At 52.0% G+C, this 14,265-nt stretch overlaps 1 protein-coding gene across 8 annotated transcripts in view; it reads left to right on the top strand.

The window, feature by feature from the left end:
• Window positions 1-2,983: 2,983 nt before the first annotated feature.
• LOC144177728 (low-density lipoprotein receptor-like) overlaps window positions 2,984-14,265 on the top strand; it is a 56,465-nt gene continuing 45,183 nt past the window's right edge. For 3 of the 8 annotated variants that reach the window (XM_077705309.1, XM_077705305.1, XM_077705304.1), the window contains exon 1: window positions 2,988-3,411. In XM_077705309.1, the coding sequence (XP_077561435.1) occupies window positions 3,255-3,411 (157 nt within the window). In that variant the 5' untranslated portion in view covers window positions 2,988-3,254. Of the gene's footprint in view, window positions 3,412-14,265 lie in introns of all 8 variants that reach the window. The other 5 variants (XM_077705307.1, XM_077705308.1, XM_077705303.1 and 2 more) reach the window with 3 other exon arrangements.

Below are 14,265 nucleotides of genomic sequence, written 5' to 3'. Positions count from 1 at the left end.
TCTGCAAAACATCGACTCAGGAAATAAAAAAAGGCATATTTAAGACAATTTTTTAGGCTCCAAAAAGCCCATATAGTCAAAATAGGCACTGTAGGCACATAAACTATTGCTTAAAATGCTCCCCTTCCCTTAGTTCGTGCTTTTATGTTAAATAGGCCTGATACGGACTGAAGGAAACAATAGGCATTTTGCCTAAAGTACATTTTTTCCCCTGCGAATGCTACTTGGTGCGTGTTGCTTCTTTTGAAAGAAAATGTTTCGCTAACATCAAGTGCTCCGTGGAAATGGATCGCGCAGGAGAGCCGGGACGCCGCGAGCGGGCCGGCATCTGGAAACCGCAATCGGCAATCTCATCCCTGCAGAGAAATAGGCAGCGTTGAAAGGGACTCGGACAGTGGAAGGCCACAGAGGGAACAGCGTAAACAACTGCGGCGCCCAAGAAGCTGCAAACAAAGTGCACTCGTTTCTTCCGGCGCCTGATATCGTGCTGCACTGCTTCGGAGCTTCCACCAACAAATGAGAGTAACCTCTACAAGCTGGGCCGTACAGATCCATATCAGCTTGTGGTGGGCCACATTACTGCAAGAAAAAACAATTTTTTAAATGGCGTCGAGCCCCCAAAATACACTATTCATCTGACCCAGCCGACAACCACGTCATCAGATATTACGAAAATCTATTAAGCAACGAACGAAGGGTATGAGTTTGATTTTTTTTTTTCATGTGGGTCCTACTTGTTTTAGTTAAACCACAGCTCGCGAATGTTGTTCGCCATTCACAGGAACTGCGACGTCACAATTGTGGTGGTGCATTTTTTAAACAAAATAAATACAATTTTAGTCCCATTTGTTAAGGCAACAGCCAGCAATGCTGAACCCTGCATTCCGTTTGAAATGATACACCCGTGTTCACACCACAGCACCTATTGCGGACTTCTTTGACCGGTAACCGCAATCGTCAATTTCTGGCGTCTTTTTATCTCAATAAAGTTTATGCCCTATTTACAGCGCGTGGGAAAAAGTCAAGGCTCTCCGGAAAACAAATGCCACATTTTTTTCCCGCAAGCACCAGGAGCCCAGCCGTGCGAGATCCCGAGCGGATTTCTCGGTGTATTACTCTCGGGATGTCCACTTTCACGTTTTGGTGGCCACCAAACAAGAGTAACCATGGCGCCATTCTGTCTTTGTTTCTTTTTTGTCACGAATAAACTTGTTTCCTCCTCCTCGCCGGTTGAACGACGTGGAACAAAAGATGCCCTGATTGCAAACTAACAAGTTATGGCTAGCAGGGCGAGTTGTCTATGCTCCATGCCGCGAACCAGGGCAGAAAAAGACAGACAGAAAGGCGGGGGAAATGCGGCAACAGCGGTCTTGCCTGTTCGTCTGTGTCTCTGCACGCTCCTTCAGGATACTACCGAGGCGCGCAGCCAAAACTTCCCTTTTTCGAGAAAGCGTCGGTGGTAAATATAGCGTAATATTAATCTCCGCGTCGTTGCCCGCTGCGTCACGACGGCCCCTCCCGCACATTTGCACCCGCTGCCCTGATATGCCATCCCAACGTTCGGCGAACACCTCTTGTTGCCACGTTTCCTTGCTGTACGCGCAGTGGCCGGCAGGAACTGCTTCGCAGGGGAGCTCCGCCGGGTCATGCCTGCGGCCACGGGCTTCCTCTGACCGAGGCAAATGCTCAACAAGGTGCGTTTCCTCTCGTTGGGCCGGGTTTGTCGTGGGTCCAGGGACGACGTCGTCACTCGCGTGCCCCCCGAAAGCAAGAGCGAGCGAATGCCAATTGGTGCCGAAGAAAAAAACGAAAAAAGGCTGGGCGGCATTTTCTCGAGAGCAAGTAGTAGTATAGTAGTAATAAGCGTCTATTGAGCTGACGAGAGGGACACCCTGCCAAGTCCAGGAAGCCCCCCGCTCACTCCAGGGTGCGGTCAAGCAGAGTCACGTGAGCGCAGACTCGCGCTGCTCAGGTGATAGGTTGGGAAGGGGTTCTTCGGGTTGTCTGGGCATGCATGCACCATGTGGTAGGTAGTGAGAAGGACGTTGCGGGTGAAAGAATTTGCTTTATTCAATTGCAGCTTAACCATTCAATGTCAGTAGCATATGTTCTGTTATTAGAACCTAGCAAGAACAAAGAAAGATTTTTTTTTTTTTCGCACTGCCGGTTACAGCGTCGCCACGGGTTACAACGTGCATCGCACAATTTCCTGTGCGCGCGCTCCGTGTCACGAACAACGCTCCACGCAGCAAGCCGGAACGACAAGGCGAAATAATCCGCACTCACATCGTGATTGAGCAAGCCATAGGGGCGCATTGGCGTAACGGTCAAAACGATGCGGCTGCACGCATGTTGAACATTGACGTATGTTTACATTCGGTGCATACTTATGAGAATCGCGCTGAGCGGTGCGTTTTTAACGCTCGCTCCGACTCCGTTGTGTTTGCGCAGCTTTCGCTTCAAGGAAGTGCAACGCCCACATCTGGCGACTCGCATTAGAGCACCGAAAAGGTAAAGAAAAGCGTTGGGAGAAAAAAAAGAAGGGAGCTCGCTCACGCTATCAACTGGCGGGCCATTCCGAACGACGTCACCCGCGACGCCTTTCCCCTTTGAAGTGGCGCACGACCGAAAGACCAAAACAGCCGATTCCCTCGAAATTCCCGCCACCATCACCAAGCGACTTGCATTGCACCCCTCCTTCGGCGACCAAACGGTCTCTCCGGACCGGTTCAACCTCGACTCCGCCAGGGGCCGCCCGGTGGAAACGCGCGCGCGGGACGCGGAAAGAGAACACGACGCTGGAATATACTGGAATGAACAAAATACTCCGGTCATGGTGGCGTGATTCTGGGACGCGCCTATTGGCTGCGAGAGCCGACGTCATGGAGACACACCGTCGAACGTCATCAGGATGCGTTGCCCGTAATGGGCGACGTCACACAGGGCGCAGACGAGCAGAGAAAAAAAAAGGGTGGCAAGGAAAAGCAGCCGTCATCAACGGCGCGCGTGCTGGCGTGGCAGGGAGGAGGGGTGGCCCCGGCGCTTGGAGCAGCCTCTCCCAACATCGTACGATCCAGCCGGCTCATACGCGGCGAGACCAAGTCGCCCGGCGGGCAGAGTGTGCGCGGCTCCTGCAGTTCGTACTGGCTGTACTGCCCGCTTGGACGGCTAGCCCGGGACCCGAGCCGGAACGTTTTGGGGGGTGTGCGGGGAGCGACTAGGCAGCGCGTATTGGCAACGCAACCCTCCTTCGGATGGCCCGTGAGCGTGCGGCGGCGGCGGCGACAAGCATGGGTGCCTTGAGGTGGAGCATCTGCGCGCCCCTGCGGTCATCGCCGTGTCTGCTGGTCGTCTTTGCCATCGTGCTCGTCACCATCGCGTCTTTCGGTGTGCGGACCGTGAGCGCGACCAGTGAGTACCGTTTCCAGCCACCTACGCCGCGGCGTGAGATGGAGGAGGAGCGGCGCGCGCGGCTCGATTTGCAGGCGTGGCGGTCGCCCATACATTCTGCCGGGACGGCGTGGCATTCGCCGGCCGGCCTACTGCGCCGCCGCCTTTTAGGGTTCCCGCAGTGTCCGCCCGGTGCGTCGCTGTGCCTGGCTCAGTAGCCCGATTTCTCGATTGCGAGCCCCTTTTCGGAGGTTGCGGAGCGTCCCTTCCGGGAGTGGGGCCACCTTTTCCTCGGGTCCTTAGGCTTCGTGGAGGGCGCCCGATGTAGACGTTTGTGACGCCGCACTCGGAGTGTCTGTCCATCGCGGTCCTGCTGTTTACTCGAGCCCGCTGAAATTGAGGCTGCCCACGCGGGGTCATTGAAACGGGCCGCTTTTTCCTTCGGGCAGGCCCCTTTTCTAGCACATCGCTTCTTCTCTCCCCCGCTGTTACGGCGGTTGGCTTAGTTCGGCTACTCGCTCGGCCCGGCACGTCGCCCGTGCACTCCGCTCCGCGGGCGGGACGTTTTGCGCACGTCGTCGGCTTTGCGCGGCATGCGCACGATTGCAGAGCGGGCGCCGAGGAGAAAGAAGCGCGCGGCCTGTGCGAGTGAAAGGAAAACGCAGTGCCTATTCTGTGGACCAGACCACAGGATAATGTTCAGCTTTATTCTGTGGACCAGACCACAGGATAATCTTCAGCTTTATTCTGTGGACCAGACCACAGGATAACCTTTGGCTTTATTCCGTGGACCACACCACATGATAATGTTCGGCTTTGTTCTGTGGACCAAGATTGCCAAAATCGTGGTAGAGTAGGCCACGTACACTTAATATTTGTTTTGTAGGTGGTTAGTCTATAAACATTGGGGGGGGGGGGGGGGGGGGGCAGGCCAACTTAACTTAGCGTTTTCTGCGTGGTTTGTCCACAGGTTTGAGATCTGGTTTACAAAAAACCTAGGCTATGAACCTAGTAACACATATTTTTGATGCCGATTTTTAACGTACCGCAACATTTTTTTTAGCAAGCCTGCCCCGAAGTCAACTGACGCCATGCCAAGCTTGTTCCATAATAAACATTGCGACTATTACAAGGTTTGCGCGGGACAAATACGCCGCAAACTGAGCGTCCTGTAGCGTTAAAACGGTCGGCATCATGTCATCGGGAGTTGAAGACGTTTCTTTGCCCGCCTAATTTTTGTGAACGAGATCTCGGCCGAATTTCGCCGCATCGTGGTGTGGAACGTAGGGTATACAGCTTTGCTGTGAAAGTCTCTTGTCTTCGAAGCACGAAGCGTTCTAGCTCGAGGCGTTAACGAGAGTCTCTGTGTTTTTCTTTTTTCTACTACGCTTTTTTTTCTTTATTGCATATAGAACAAACAGTCACGTCAATGACTACGACGCTGGTTTAAAACACATCAGTGTCGGTTTAAAACCCGCTCACCGAACTTTGGTGGGCAAAAACTATCATAAACATCGAAAGAAGATAATTCTTCCAAAATTGGTAACCACGTAAGCTCCGGGCACTGCGAAGCGCTCTAGCGCGAGGCGTAAATTTGTCCGGGTGTTGTAGCACCGTAACATGAGAGGACGATTACGACGACGGGAGATGCCAACAGCCCCAGCCCCTAAGCGGCTTGGCCCCTAAAAAGAAATAGGTGCCGACAGAAGTAACTGGAGCACGGGAGCTGTGGCCGAACCGCATATGAGCGCCGTGTAGCTGCACCGGCGGTAAACGAAAGGAGCAGAACACGCCTGCGCGCCTGCCGACGGTGATATCATTAGAATTTTGTTTGGTTTTATTAATAGCTCTTTAGCAAGAGATTTGCCCCTCCTCCTTACAGTTGTTCATTTTGTAAAGGACATAAGCATGTGCCCCATCCCATGCACGATGCATGTGCTCAGCCATCTCACAAGCATCAGCTGCTTAAGTGGGCTGGGAAATTATATGTACTGTTCCTGTAAATAAAGATTCCTATTATTATTATCTGCTCGTACAGCCGGCTGTGAGGTAGGTCGGTGCGCCAAGACAGCATGCACATGAAAGAAAACAGCGTGTTTACGGAGTCACGAAACGTTTTCGTCCGTGGCCGTACAACCAAATGCACTGAAGAGGCAAGGTTCTCGCACAAGGGTAAAGACAAACGCAAGCGAAAAGAAGAAACTTGTAGAGCAGACACGCAACTACACACCGCAACTTAGAGCTCAGCGGACCGGCGCACGCCGTCAACGCTGCCGCCTAAACTCGCGACCAGGGAAGGCACAGTCGGCGCAGTTCTGAAACTGACTACTACTACTTAAGAACGGCACCCGAAGTTGCCACTGTGCCTTATCACCGTAGCCGGATGTTTCTCCGCGTGGCGCAAGTAGGGCATTACTGGGAATATTTTGAACATGGCGTGAGCCGTTCCCGTGATTTTTTGCACTTAATGTGCTTATAAACGACACCAGTGACGACAAACAAACTGCGTGAGACAAGGCAGACGATATCACGCATTCATAGCAAACCCCTTTCAAAACGCGCGCGCGCTGACGTCACGGGTCCGGGGCTTTGGCGGAGTGATACACTACATGAGGTGGTGCCGTTCTTGAGTTGTAACCAGTTACTACTACTAAGTGGTTCAGGTGAAAAGGAAAGGAAATGCACTGGGGATATTATTGAGCCCAGCTGGGGGCTCACCTGCATACAACCCAGTGCGGGGGGGGGGGGGGGGGGGGGGGGGGGGGGGGGGCAGGCGGAGGAGGGGGAACGTTGCACGACACGACCGCGCCGAACAGCACCGCCGGGCGCCGCCTCAAATGGTCCACAAAATATTTCTGAGCATTATCCTGTGGTCTGGTCCACAGAATAAAGCTGAACACTATCCTGTGGTCTGGTCCACAGAATAGGCACTGCGAAAGGAAAAACGTCTGGTCTGCGTAGCAGCACGATTCCTCCTCGGAGGCCCCCGATCGGCATTCTCCCGCGCGCAAATCGAGCCGGCACCCTTTGTAAGGCCAAAGACAGTTGCGAGAGAACGCTTGCCGTGTTGGGCGACCGAACGTATCGCGCAACCACGGTCAGTGGCCGCGGCGGACTGATATGACGAAATGCGCCGCATAAGCCACTACCTGATAAGTTATTCCCGCTCTTCCGGGATGACGAAATGCGTTGTCAAACATAGCGCATCGTCGGCTCGCACTTGACGCCTCCGAGGCGCGCGAGTAGGTTGCCGTAATCGTGACGCGTGGGTTTGGCTGATAAGGTCTCTAGAATAACGCTGGCCTGCTGAGTGTTAACAGAACGAGAGCTGTTTCATGAGCGGAGAGACGGCGCAACAATCCCTCTGGGATGCAGCGTCATGAGGCTTGTCACCCGCCAATGAACTGTGCGGGCTCGCGAAACGTGCCAGCAAATGCGTTGCGCCGATAGACTTCTGGATTCTTCGGGGCCTACCGGTATGATGCAGCGCGAAACCAACTGCCTTCGGTCTGCACCGATCGCAAGAGAAATTGGTGAAATCGAGTTAACTGCTTGATAACGTCCAGTTATTATGTGACTCTCAGCGCGCAGTGTGCATCTCGCGAAGCTCAGTCACTCGACAGAGCGTCGCACCTGTAACAGCGGCAGACTCGAGTGTTGTCCGGCTACCTCCGGCTCGTTTCCTCACGGCACTGCGCGTCCGGCCTTTATGTCAAACGTTGGATTTGTAATGCACGTGCTGCGCAAGGTCACGGACCCAGCATTTAGCCTGTTCGAAGTGCCGAGACTCTCGGTCGTGCAGGAAGCTTCTAAAAGACTCCTGGGCCGCATTTGGATTGCAGTGGATGGCTCTTTTTCATTTGATGGTAATGGTAACGAGTGTCTTAGCCTCTGAAGCAGTCATCGGTGCGCCACCGCGTGTTGCCTGCAAATCAATCTTTTTTTTTTTTTTCAAGCATCAGTGTTTGGAACCATGAACAAAAACGCCACCAAACGGGGTTTTACACGTCAGTGTTTAGGGGAAAAGCCACTGTGACGCAACGTCAGTGATGGCATCCATGGACAAATGGGTCGTTTTAAACGTCAGTGCTGGCGGAAAAAGTCACTAAACGGGATACTTCCCACGGCAGTGTCGGGGACCATAGACATGAACACCGAACATGTAGCTTAACAAACACTAAAGAAGTATTAATCGAACATCAAACTTTCGCATAAAAAAGTTAACTACAAAGATGAGTACGAAGCAAAACAACGGAAGTGTTGTCGCATCGGAGAGAGAGAGAAAAAACACAACTTATTTACACCAAAATCTGCTTAGTGTCAAAGCTGTTTTAAACCAAAGTGAAGACTATGCCTGCACCGTAGTTTGTGCGAGCGTGTGGCATTTCCCATCGCTCGCATTTGCGGAGGATACCCGACTACTGTTTTGCAGGTAGTGTCGGAATATGTTCCAGAAAGTTGTTACTCTTTCTGAGGCCGCTTTCATATTGTTTGATTAGCGTGGTTTTGTAATAGTCAGGCCTGTGGAAGTCAGATGTTTGTTTGCTGTTTTTTTTTTTTTTTGCAATAGATGAACTCAAGGAATGTTTGATTGCGTAGTTCTACCCTTCCAGGTAATATTGAACGTGCGAAAAAATAACTAGTTATAGACAAAATGTCAGTCTAGAAAGAACACTGGTTACATATAAATCGCAATAATAGAATCTACGTGAATATTTCGTCGTGTGTGTTAATAATTACACCGAGGCATTTAGAAGCAGGCCCGGGTCAATGTCCCTATTGTCTACCCGTAAAGCAAAGGAAATTTCAACTTTTATTTCTCTCTCTGAAAAGATTAGATTTAGTTTTATTTGTATTTAGTTTGAGAATGACTTCATGATGGCAGGCTCTTTAGAATGCGAAGTGCATGAGTACACGGGTTAGTTGAATTTGAATCGAAAAGACAATTATCAGCACACACAACGAATTTGCTGTAATGTTAAAGTCAGTCAGGCCCGAAATTGGTACCCTGGGGCACTTGACAAAAGCTGTCTTCAGGTCTGAATTGTGCTGATCTATATCGACTAATTGTGTCAGGTGCTGAAGGTACGATTGTAGTCGTTTCATGCGTTAGCCTGGGAAACTGTAAGACACTTTAATGTGGAAGTGTTGAGCCAAAGGTCAAAGGCCTTCGCGTAATCGACGAATATGCTTAGGGTTAACTGCTGTTCAAAGGAATCTAGCCAAGAGGGCGGATTCTGTAGATGAGCACTTTGAAAAGCCAAGCTGAGGACTGGAAATTGTTTTGTGTCTGCGCAGAAAAGCGGACATGTGGGTGCGTACTGTTTCTTATAAACCAGTTGAAAGACTGGCACTGTCGAAATTGGCCCGTAATTTGGTCACCACCCATCGCGAGAGGGTTCTAACGAAGCGGCGAACATTGCTGGGTACGGGTCTTGATTGTTCTACGAAGCGTAATACAGATAGCAGTACGCCCGCCGCTGGCGCCCATAAACAGGTCGAGTACAAAGAATACAAAGTTGTATTCACACAATGAGTTTTTTTTTTTTTTTTTTTTACAAATTTGCTGGTATTCCAGGTTTGTGCGGTATTTTCTTGTTTCAAAGGTAAAAAAAAACGATGGAGACAATTTAATTGGGCTACACCCGTCGCGTGCACGACCAAAGGCTGGGGAATGCATATTTTAAGCTTGCTTTATTTTTAATTTCCAATTATCAGGTACGATTGTGGCATAATTTCTTTTGTTATGAGCGTATTCACCATACAAGTTAGAAACTAAACGCGGCGGATGACAGGTGCAGTTTACGATTTACCCAGATTCTCCAGAAGACCATGCCTTCTGTTACGTTGCCCGCGCCGGAAGCGAATTAAGCGCCGCACAGGCTAGCATGTTCTTCGGTCGCCAGTGTTCTCGATCCAATTCGATGGTTCCGGGAACAACTCAACGCGGAGAGGTAAATTCTCGAAGGGCAAACGGCGCGGCCTTCGTTTCGCCAGCAGTTTATTCGCTGGTTGATTGTGGAGCACAAGTTCGCTGCTCCACAATCCGTCCGCTGCTACAAGGGCCTCGATTTCCTCTTCACGGCGTCCACCCAGCCGACAAGCGCGGGGACGGCGTTAGTGCTCAATTCATGGTTATTTCGGTGAACTTGGTCAGGCCGGGATGACCCGAACGGCCGGGCTCAATGTCGCTATACAAGGTTACAACTCAAGAACGGCACCACCTCATGTAGTGTATCACTCCGCCAAAGCGGCGGACCCGTGACGTCATGGCGCGCGCGTTTTGAAGGGGGTTTGCTATGAATGCGTGATATCGTCTGCCTTCTCTCATGCAGTTTGTTTGTCGTCACTGGAGCCGTTTATAAGCATATTAAGTCCAAAAAATCGCGGGAACGGCTCACGCCGTTCATGTTCATATTTCATGTTCGAAATATTCCCAGTAACGCCCTACTTGCGCCGCGCGGAGAAACATCCGGCTACGGTGAAGGCACAGCGGCAACTTCCGGTGCCGTTCTCAAGTTGTCACCGAGTATAGCCGGGCTCGTGCTCCAAGCCATGGGCCCGGGCGTTTCTGGCGTGAAGTGCAGAAAACAGCATTAGAAGAATGTTCCGAGTTTACTTCCGCGCGCTTCTTGGACGTATTGTTTTAAGAACGTTTTTTTTTTTTTTTTGCTATATCTGATAGTCGCTGTACTTTTACTTCGCGCATCCTGATGCATCCTGATTCAAAATCCTGATGCACAGCATCAAGATTTTATATTTCGGGGCGTAACATACCGAAGGTACGATTACGAGGAGCGCCGTATACGGGGAAACGGATTAAAAATGCGGAGCTCTACGTCTACGTTTACGTGTTCTTTCCATGTCGCGCCCAGCGAAGTGCGCGGTTGGGAATTCAACAGGCGTGCTTGAAACGAGGTACGAAAAATTTCTGCATGCTCATTTAATTGTGCCGGATGCAGCGACTTGGAGTCGCCAGAAATCTGATCAACAAAAGTGGTGCTGGCTGCGCTGTATCATTACGCCCATGTGACGTGAACTGAAGACGATGGAAGCCGAAGTGCGTTCGATACTGAACCTGAAGTTCTCGCATTGTGAGCGCCGCGCAGACTAGATTGAAGGGCACTCTTCCAAATACAACAAGTTTCATTCAGCATGTAAGCCCGGGCCTGGGCTTGAGACGGCGGGACCGGGCCGAGCCCTGGCTAAGCTCACTTATGGACCAGTGCACTGCTCTAGGTCAGGCTGCCGCAACGGCTTGGGAAGTCACTTGTTGCTCTGCGGCTGCTACTTAGCTGTGGTGTCGACTGAGCTAATAAAACTCCCCATGGTTGTGGAGTGGTCTGAGCGCTGGAACGTCGCGAAATCTGTCCCCGGGTGGTTGATAGCTAGCTGGGGTTTTATCCGTGCTTGTTTTTTCAAAGCGTACTCGCCACGTACAAGCCCACGTGTGGCCAGGCCGGCAAAATTTCCGCGCATTTACCACTCCGCTGTTAGCTGAAGCTCGCGGCAGTGATGGTCGTCTTTGGCGTCGAACGTGTCACGGTTTCCTTGCCGAATGTATGCGTCCGTGGGGCATTCGACGTAAAGCGATTGGAACGGGGATGCCACCCCCGGCCGCGAAAGAGCAATGTTTTGAAGATATACTGAGGGGATGTTTAAGAAAGCGCACGCATCTCGTCCCCTCTTCGGCGTTTCTCGCACGCGCCTCGCACACCGTGATTAGCGCTCGAGCTTGCTCGCGCAAAGGGTCAGGCAACAGTTGAGCACGTTTTCTCTGTCCCAAACGAAAGGGACAGGCGCTGGAACTCCTGCGCCTGCCACCAGCCGCACGTGTCCCGCCAAAAGCAGCGCTGGCAACCGAGGCAGTGAGCCGTGCGGCAGCGCCCTTTTAACTGCACGCGAGATCAAGGAACTTGTCGCGCGCAGCCTTTCCTATTCCTTCGTGCGTTTTTTGAACCACGCGCTGAAGTCGACGGAGTTGTTTGGACGCGTGACCTTGTGGCACGTTTAGATCTACACTATGACAGAACGTGCTGTTGGGCGAGTTGGTACGTACTGAATGGGAGGCTTAGCGCAAAAAAGACGAGGACGGTGGCAAACGTGACAGCCGCTACTAACGACTGAGTTTATTTCGAAAAGCACAAACATATATATGACAGGCATGCACTGAAGAAAAAAGAAAGGAGAGGAAAAAAAAATTACACACATCACGGTCATCTGGCGAACATCAGAAAAAAGTATGTGGAAATGCGCTTTCCTTGTCATAAATAGAAAGCGACGGTACACTTACGCACATGGGCCCTTTTCTTTTTATGAAAAAAAGCCTCGGCAACCTCACGTGCGGTAGCATCTCTGCTCCTTTCGATTATTTTTGTTTTGTCCAGATTGGGTTTACAGAATCACAATCTTTACAATGTTGCGGCAAGTGCGAACCAGTTCAATTTTTTATGGACAAGGCATGTTCTCTGAGGCGGTCATTAATGCATCGGCCGGTTTGGCCGATGCATACACTTTACCACAAAGTGTATATCGTAAAGTGTAAAGTGACAAAGACTGTACCAGGCAAAACAGGCAGCACGGCGGCAGCCCGAAAAACGCCACTGGTTTTTTCTGCACCACGATCGCTGCACACTGCGGCGGCGCAGCGTACACTAAGCGGCGTTCCTGCAGCCGTCCGACGGCGATCAATCGATCCGCGCGTCTTCGATTGGCTTAGCGCCGTACAGCCGTGCGGCGTCTCGACCCCGGGGACGTCGCACTGTCCGTGGTTTACGACGACGCGCCTCTCCGCCACGCTTCCCTCCCACTCTCCCGTGTCCACGGATAGCGCAAGTGTGAGCGTCGCGACGTCTGCCGCGCGCGGGGCTCGAGCTGGAAAATGTGCCCCCAACCCCGTGCGGTTCTTACACCCTCAGACTCGCTATTTGACGTATTGGCCGCCCAGCCCGCCCTCGGCTCGACCCTCTTGGCTTGGACGGACGTGGTGGATTGAAGAGCGCGCAAAATCGCGCTTGAGCCGGCCGCGTTTCGTACCTGCCGCTTGCGCGTGACAGTTCACAAACAGGCCACTCGTGTTGTTCGGGCGGTTTGTCGGCCGCGGCATGCGCCCAGCGGCTGCCGGAGCGGTGGCTCATTGAGCCGGCACGCGTCGCTGCCCGGTGGCGTGTCTGCCGCAGAGACGGTGTGGTTGCAGGATGTGCAACGGCGGCGCGCTACTGTCGGCGCCGCTGGTGGCGACGCCTGAGCGTGTCTGGGCTGCAGGCCGGGCGTTTACCGACCTCCTCGCTTCGGCCGTTTTGATGCGGCGCCATAGCGGACGAGGAGCCACTGACGCAGCTTGGCACTGCAGCATGCAAGGCGGCTGCGTGGAACCGCTGCCGACAACTGGCGCGGCTGACCTTGATCTTGATTCGGGCCCGCGTGGTCGCGCAACAAGCGCACCCGTGGACCGCAGGGGCTTCATTGATTCCGGCCATTTTCGGGCTTTGCCCGTTACGGCCGAGTCCCGTGGCCATTCTTAACGTGGTGCGCATTTCGCCATCGAATTCGCAGCTGCAACAACACGATCTGTGTCAAATTGCCAAATGTGTGGAACAGTCAAACGCCTCCCGCGAACGCCGACTGCAGTAGGCAACTTTTCGCGGCAGTGTAAAAAATTGGCCGCGTATCTGCTCCTTTCGTTGCAAATGCCGTCAAAAGACGATAGTCTTTATAGGCTTTTGCGAAGTAAATGCCTCCCTTCACTTTACCGCTCACCTCTCATGTTGTTCCTCTTGCGTCGCGCTCCTCCCAAGGTAAAGACGCCAATGTTTGCTTAAATCATTTTAAATTTCCCGCGTTCCACTGCTCCAAACCGGGTGTCTCGATTCGAACGCTGCCGTACGGCGAAGACGCGCGTTAATCGAGGCGCCCTACTTCAACGTTTATAGAACCGCGTTTCCCTACTCCACGTGCGTTGCAAGCAGTACGTGGAACCTATATAGTGGAACCTTGCGTAACTGTTGCCGGTTGATTTCTTAAAATGGCGCCAGAAGCTATAGTGGCGCGCGTGACAGCAGGCGACAGCGGAGTGAATTCTTTTTCTGCAGTTGATGAAGTATTTAATTTCGCAAAAGTCAAGCATGTTTGAATTTCTATAAAGGAACACTGCAAATATCACTTCTGTATTGATTCGTTGTCTCATATTTGCGTAATGTCTTGTTCTTCTTCCACAATGTTGACAAGTATGAACATTACGCCGGACATAGACGGGTACATTTAGCTGTGACTATAAAAGACTATTGCGCAGGCATTGTTTTGCTTTGGCCGGGTGGCTGAGTCTAGTCACAGACGGACAGACAGACATACAGACAGACCAAAATTTCTGGGTTTAAGTAGCCCAAGAAAGACTATCGTCTTTAATAATTATGCACATCTTTTCGCCGCACGAGCGGCGCAGCGCTGCGAATTCGTTGGCGAAATTCGCACCGTGTAGAACGGGCTTATGGTCGTATCACAATGCGGCCGCTGCTCTTGCGAGGACAGCCTCCTTAAAGGGACACTGAAGTGATATGTAAACATTGCAGGATTACTAGCGCAAATTGTAGTCTGGAGTCCCCAGGCCATGTTTCGACCACTCTGGGCGTGTTTACGCGATTTTATTTAGTAGAAAAATTAATTCGAAAATGCTGTCCTCCTCTCTTTACGCTCGCCCATTTTCTGTGGCGTTTTCGTGTGACGTCGGGAGGAGCCGAGCTCGCAATTGGCTGCGCTACTGCACGGCTCCCCGGCCTTCAGGCCGAGTCAGTCGGCCCAGCGTTTCGTCCGCCGTCCGCCGACGGGTCGCCGCAATTCGTTCGCTCAGTTGAAACGAAGCCAGGACACGTTTGTGAA

Source organism: Haemaphysalis longicornis, unplaced genomic scaffold (genome assembly GCF_048455015.1).
Source record: "Haemaphysalis longicornis isolate Haplotype H1 unplaced genomic scaffold, Haemaphysalis longicornis Haplotype H1 scaffold_30, whole genome shotgun sequence".
Lineage (NCBI taxonomy): Eukaryota > Metazoa > Arthropoda > Arachnida > Ixodida > Ixodidae > Haemaphysalis > Haemaphysalis longicornis.
The sequence above is the reverse complement of the archived record's forward strand: the minus strand, read 5'-3'. Positions and strand labels throughout refer to the sequence as shown.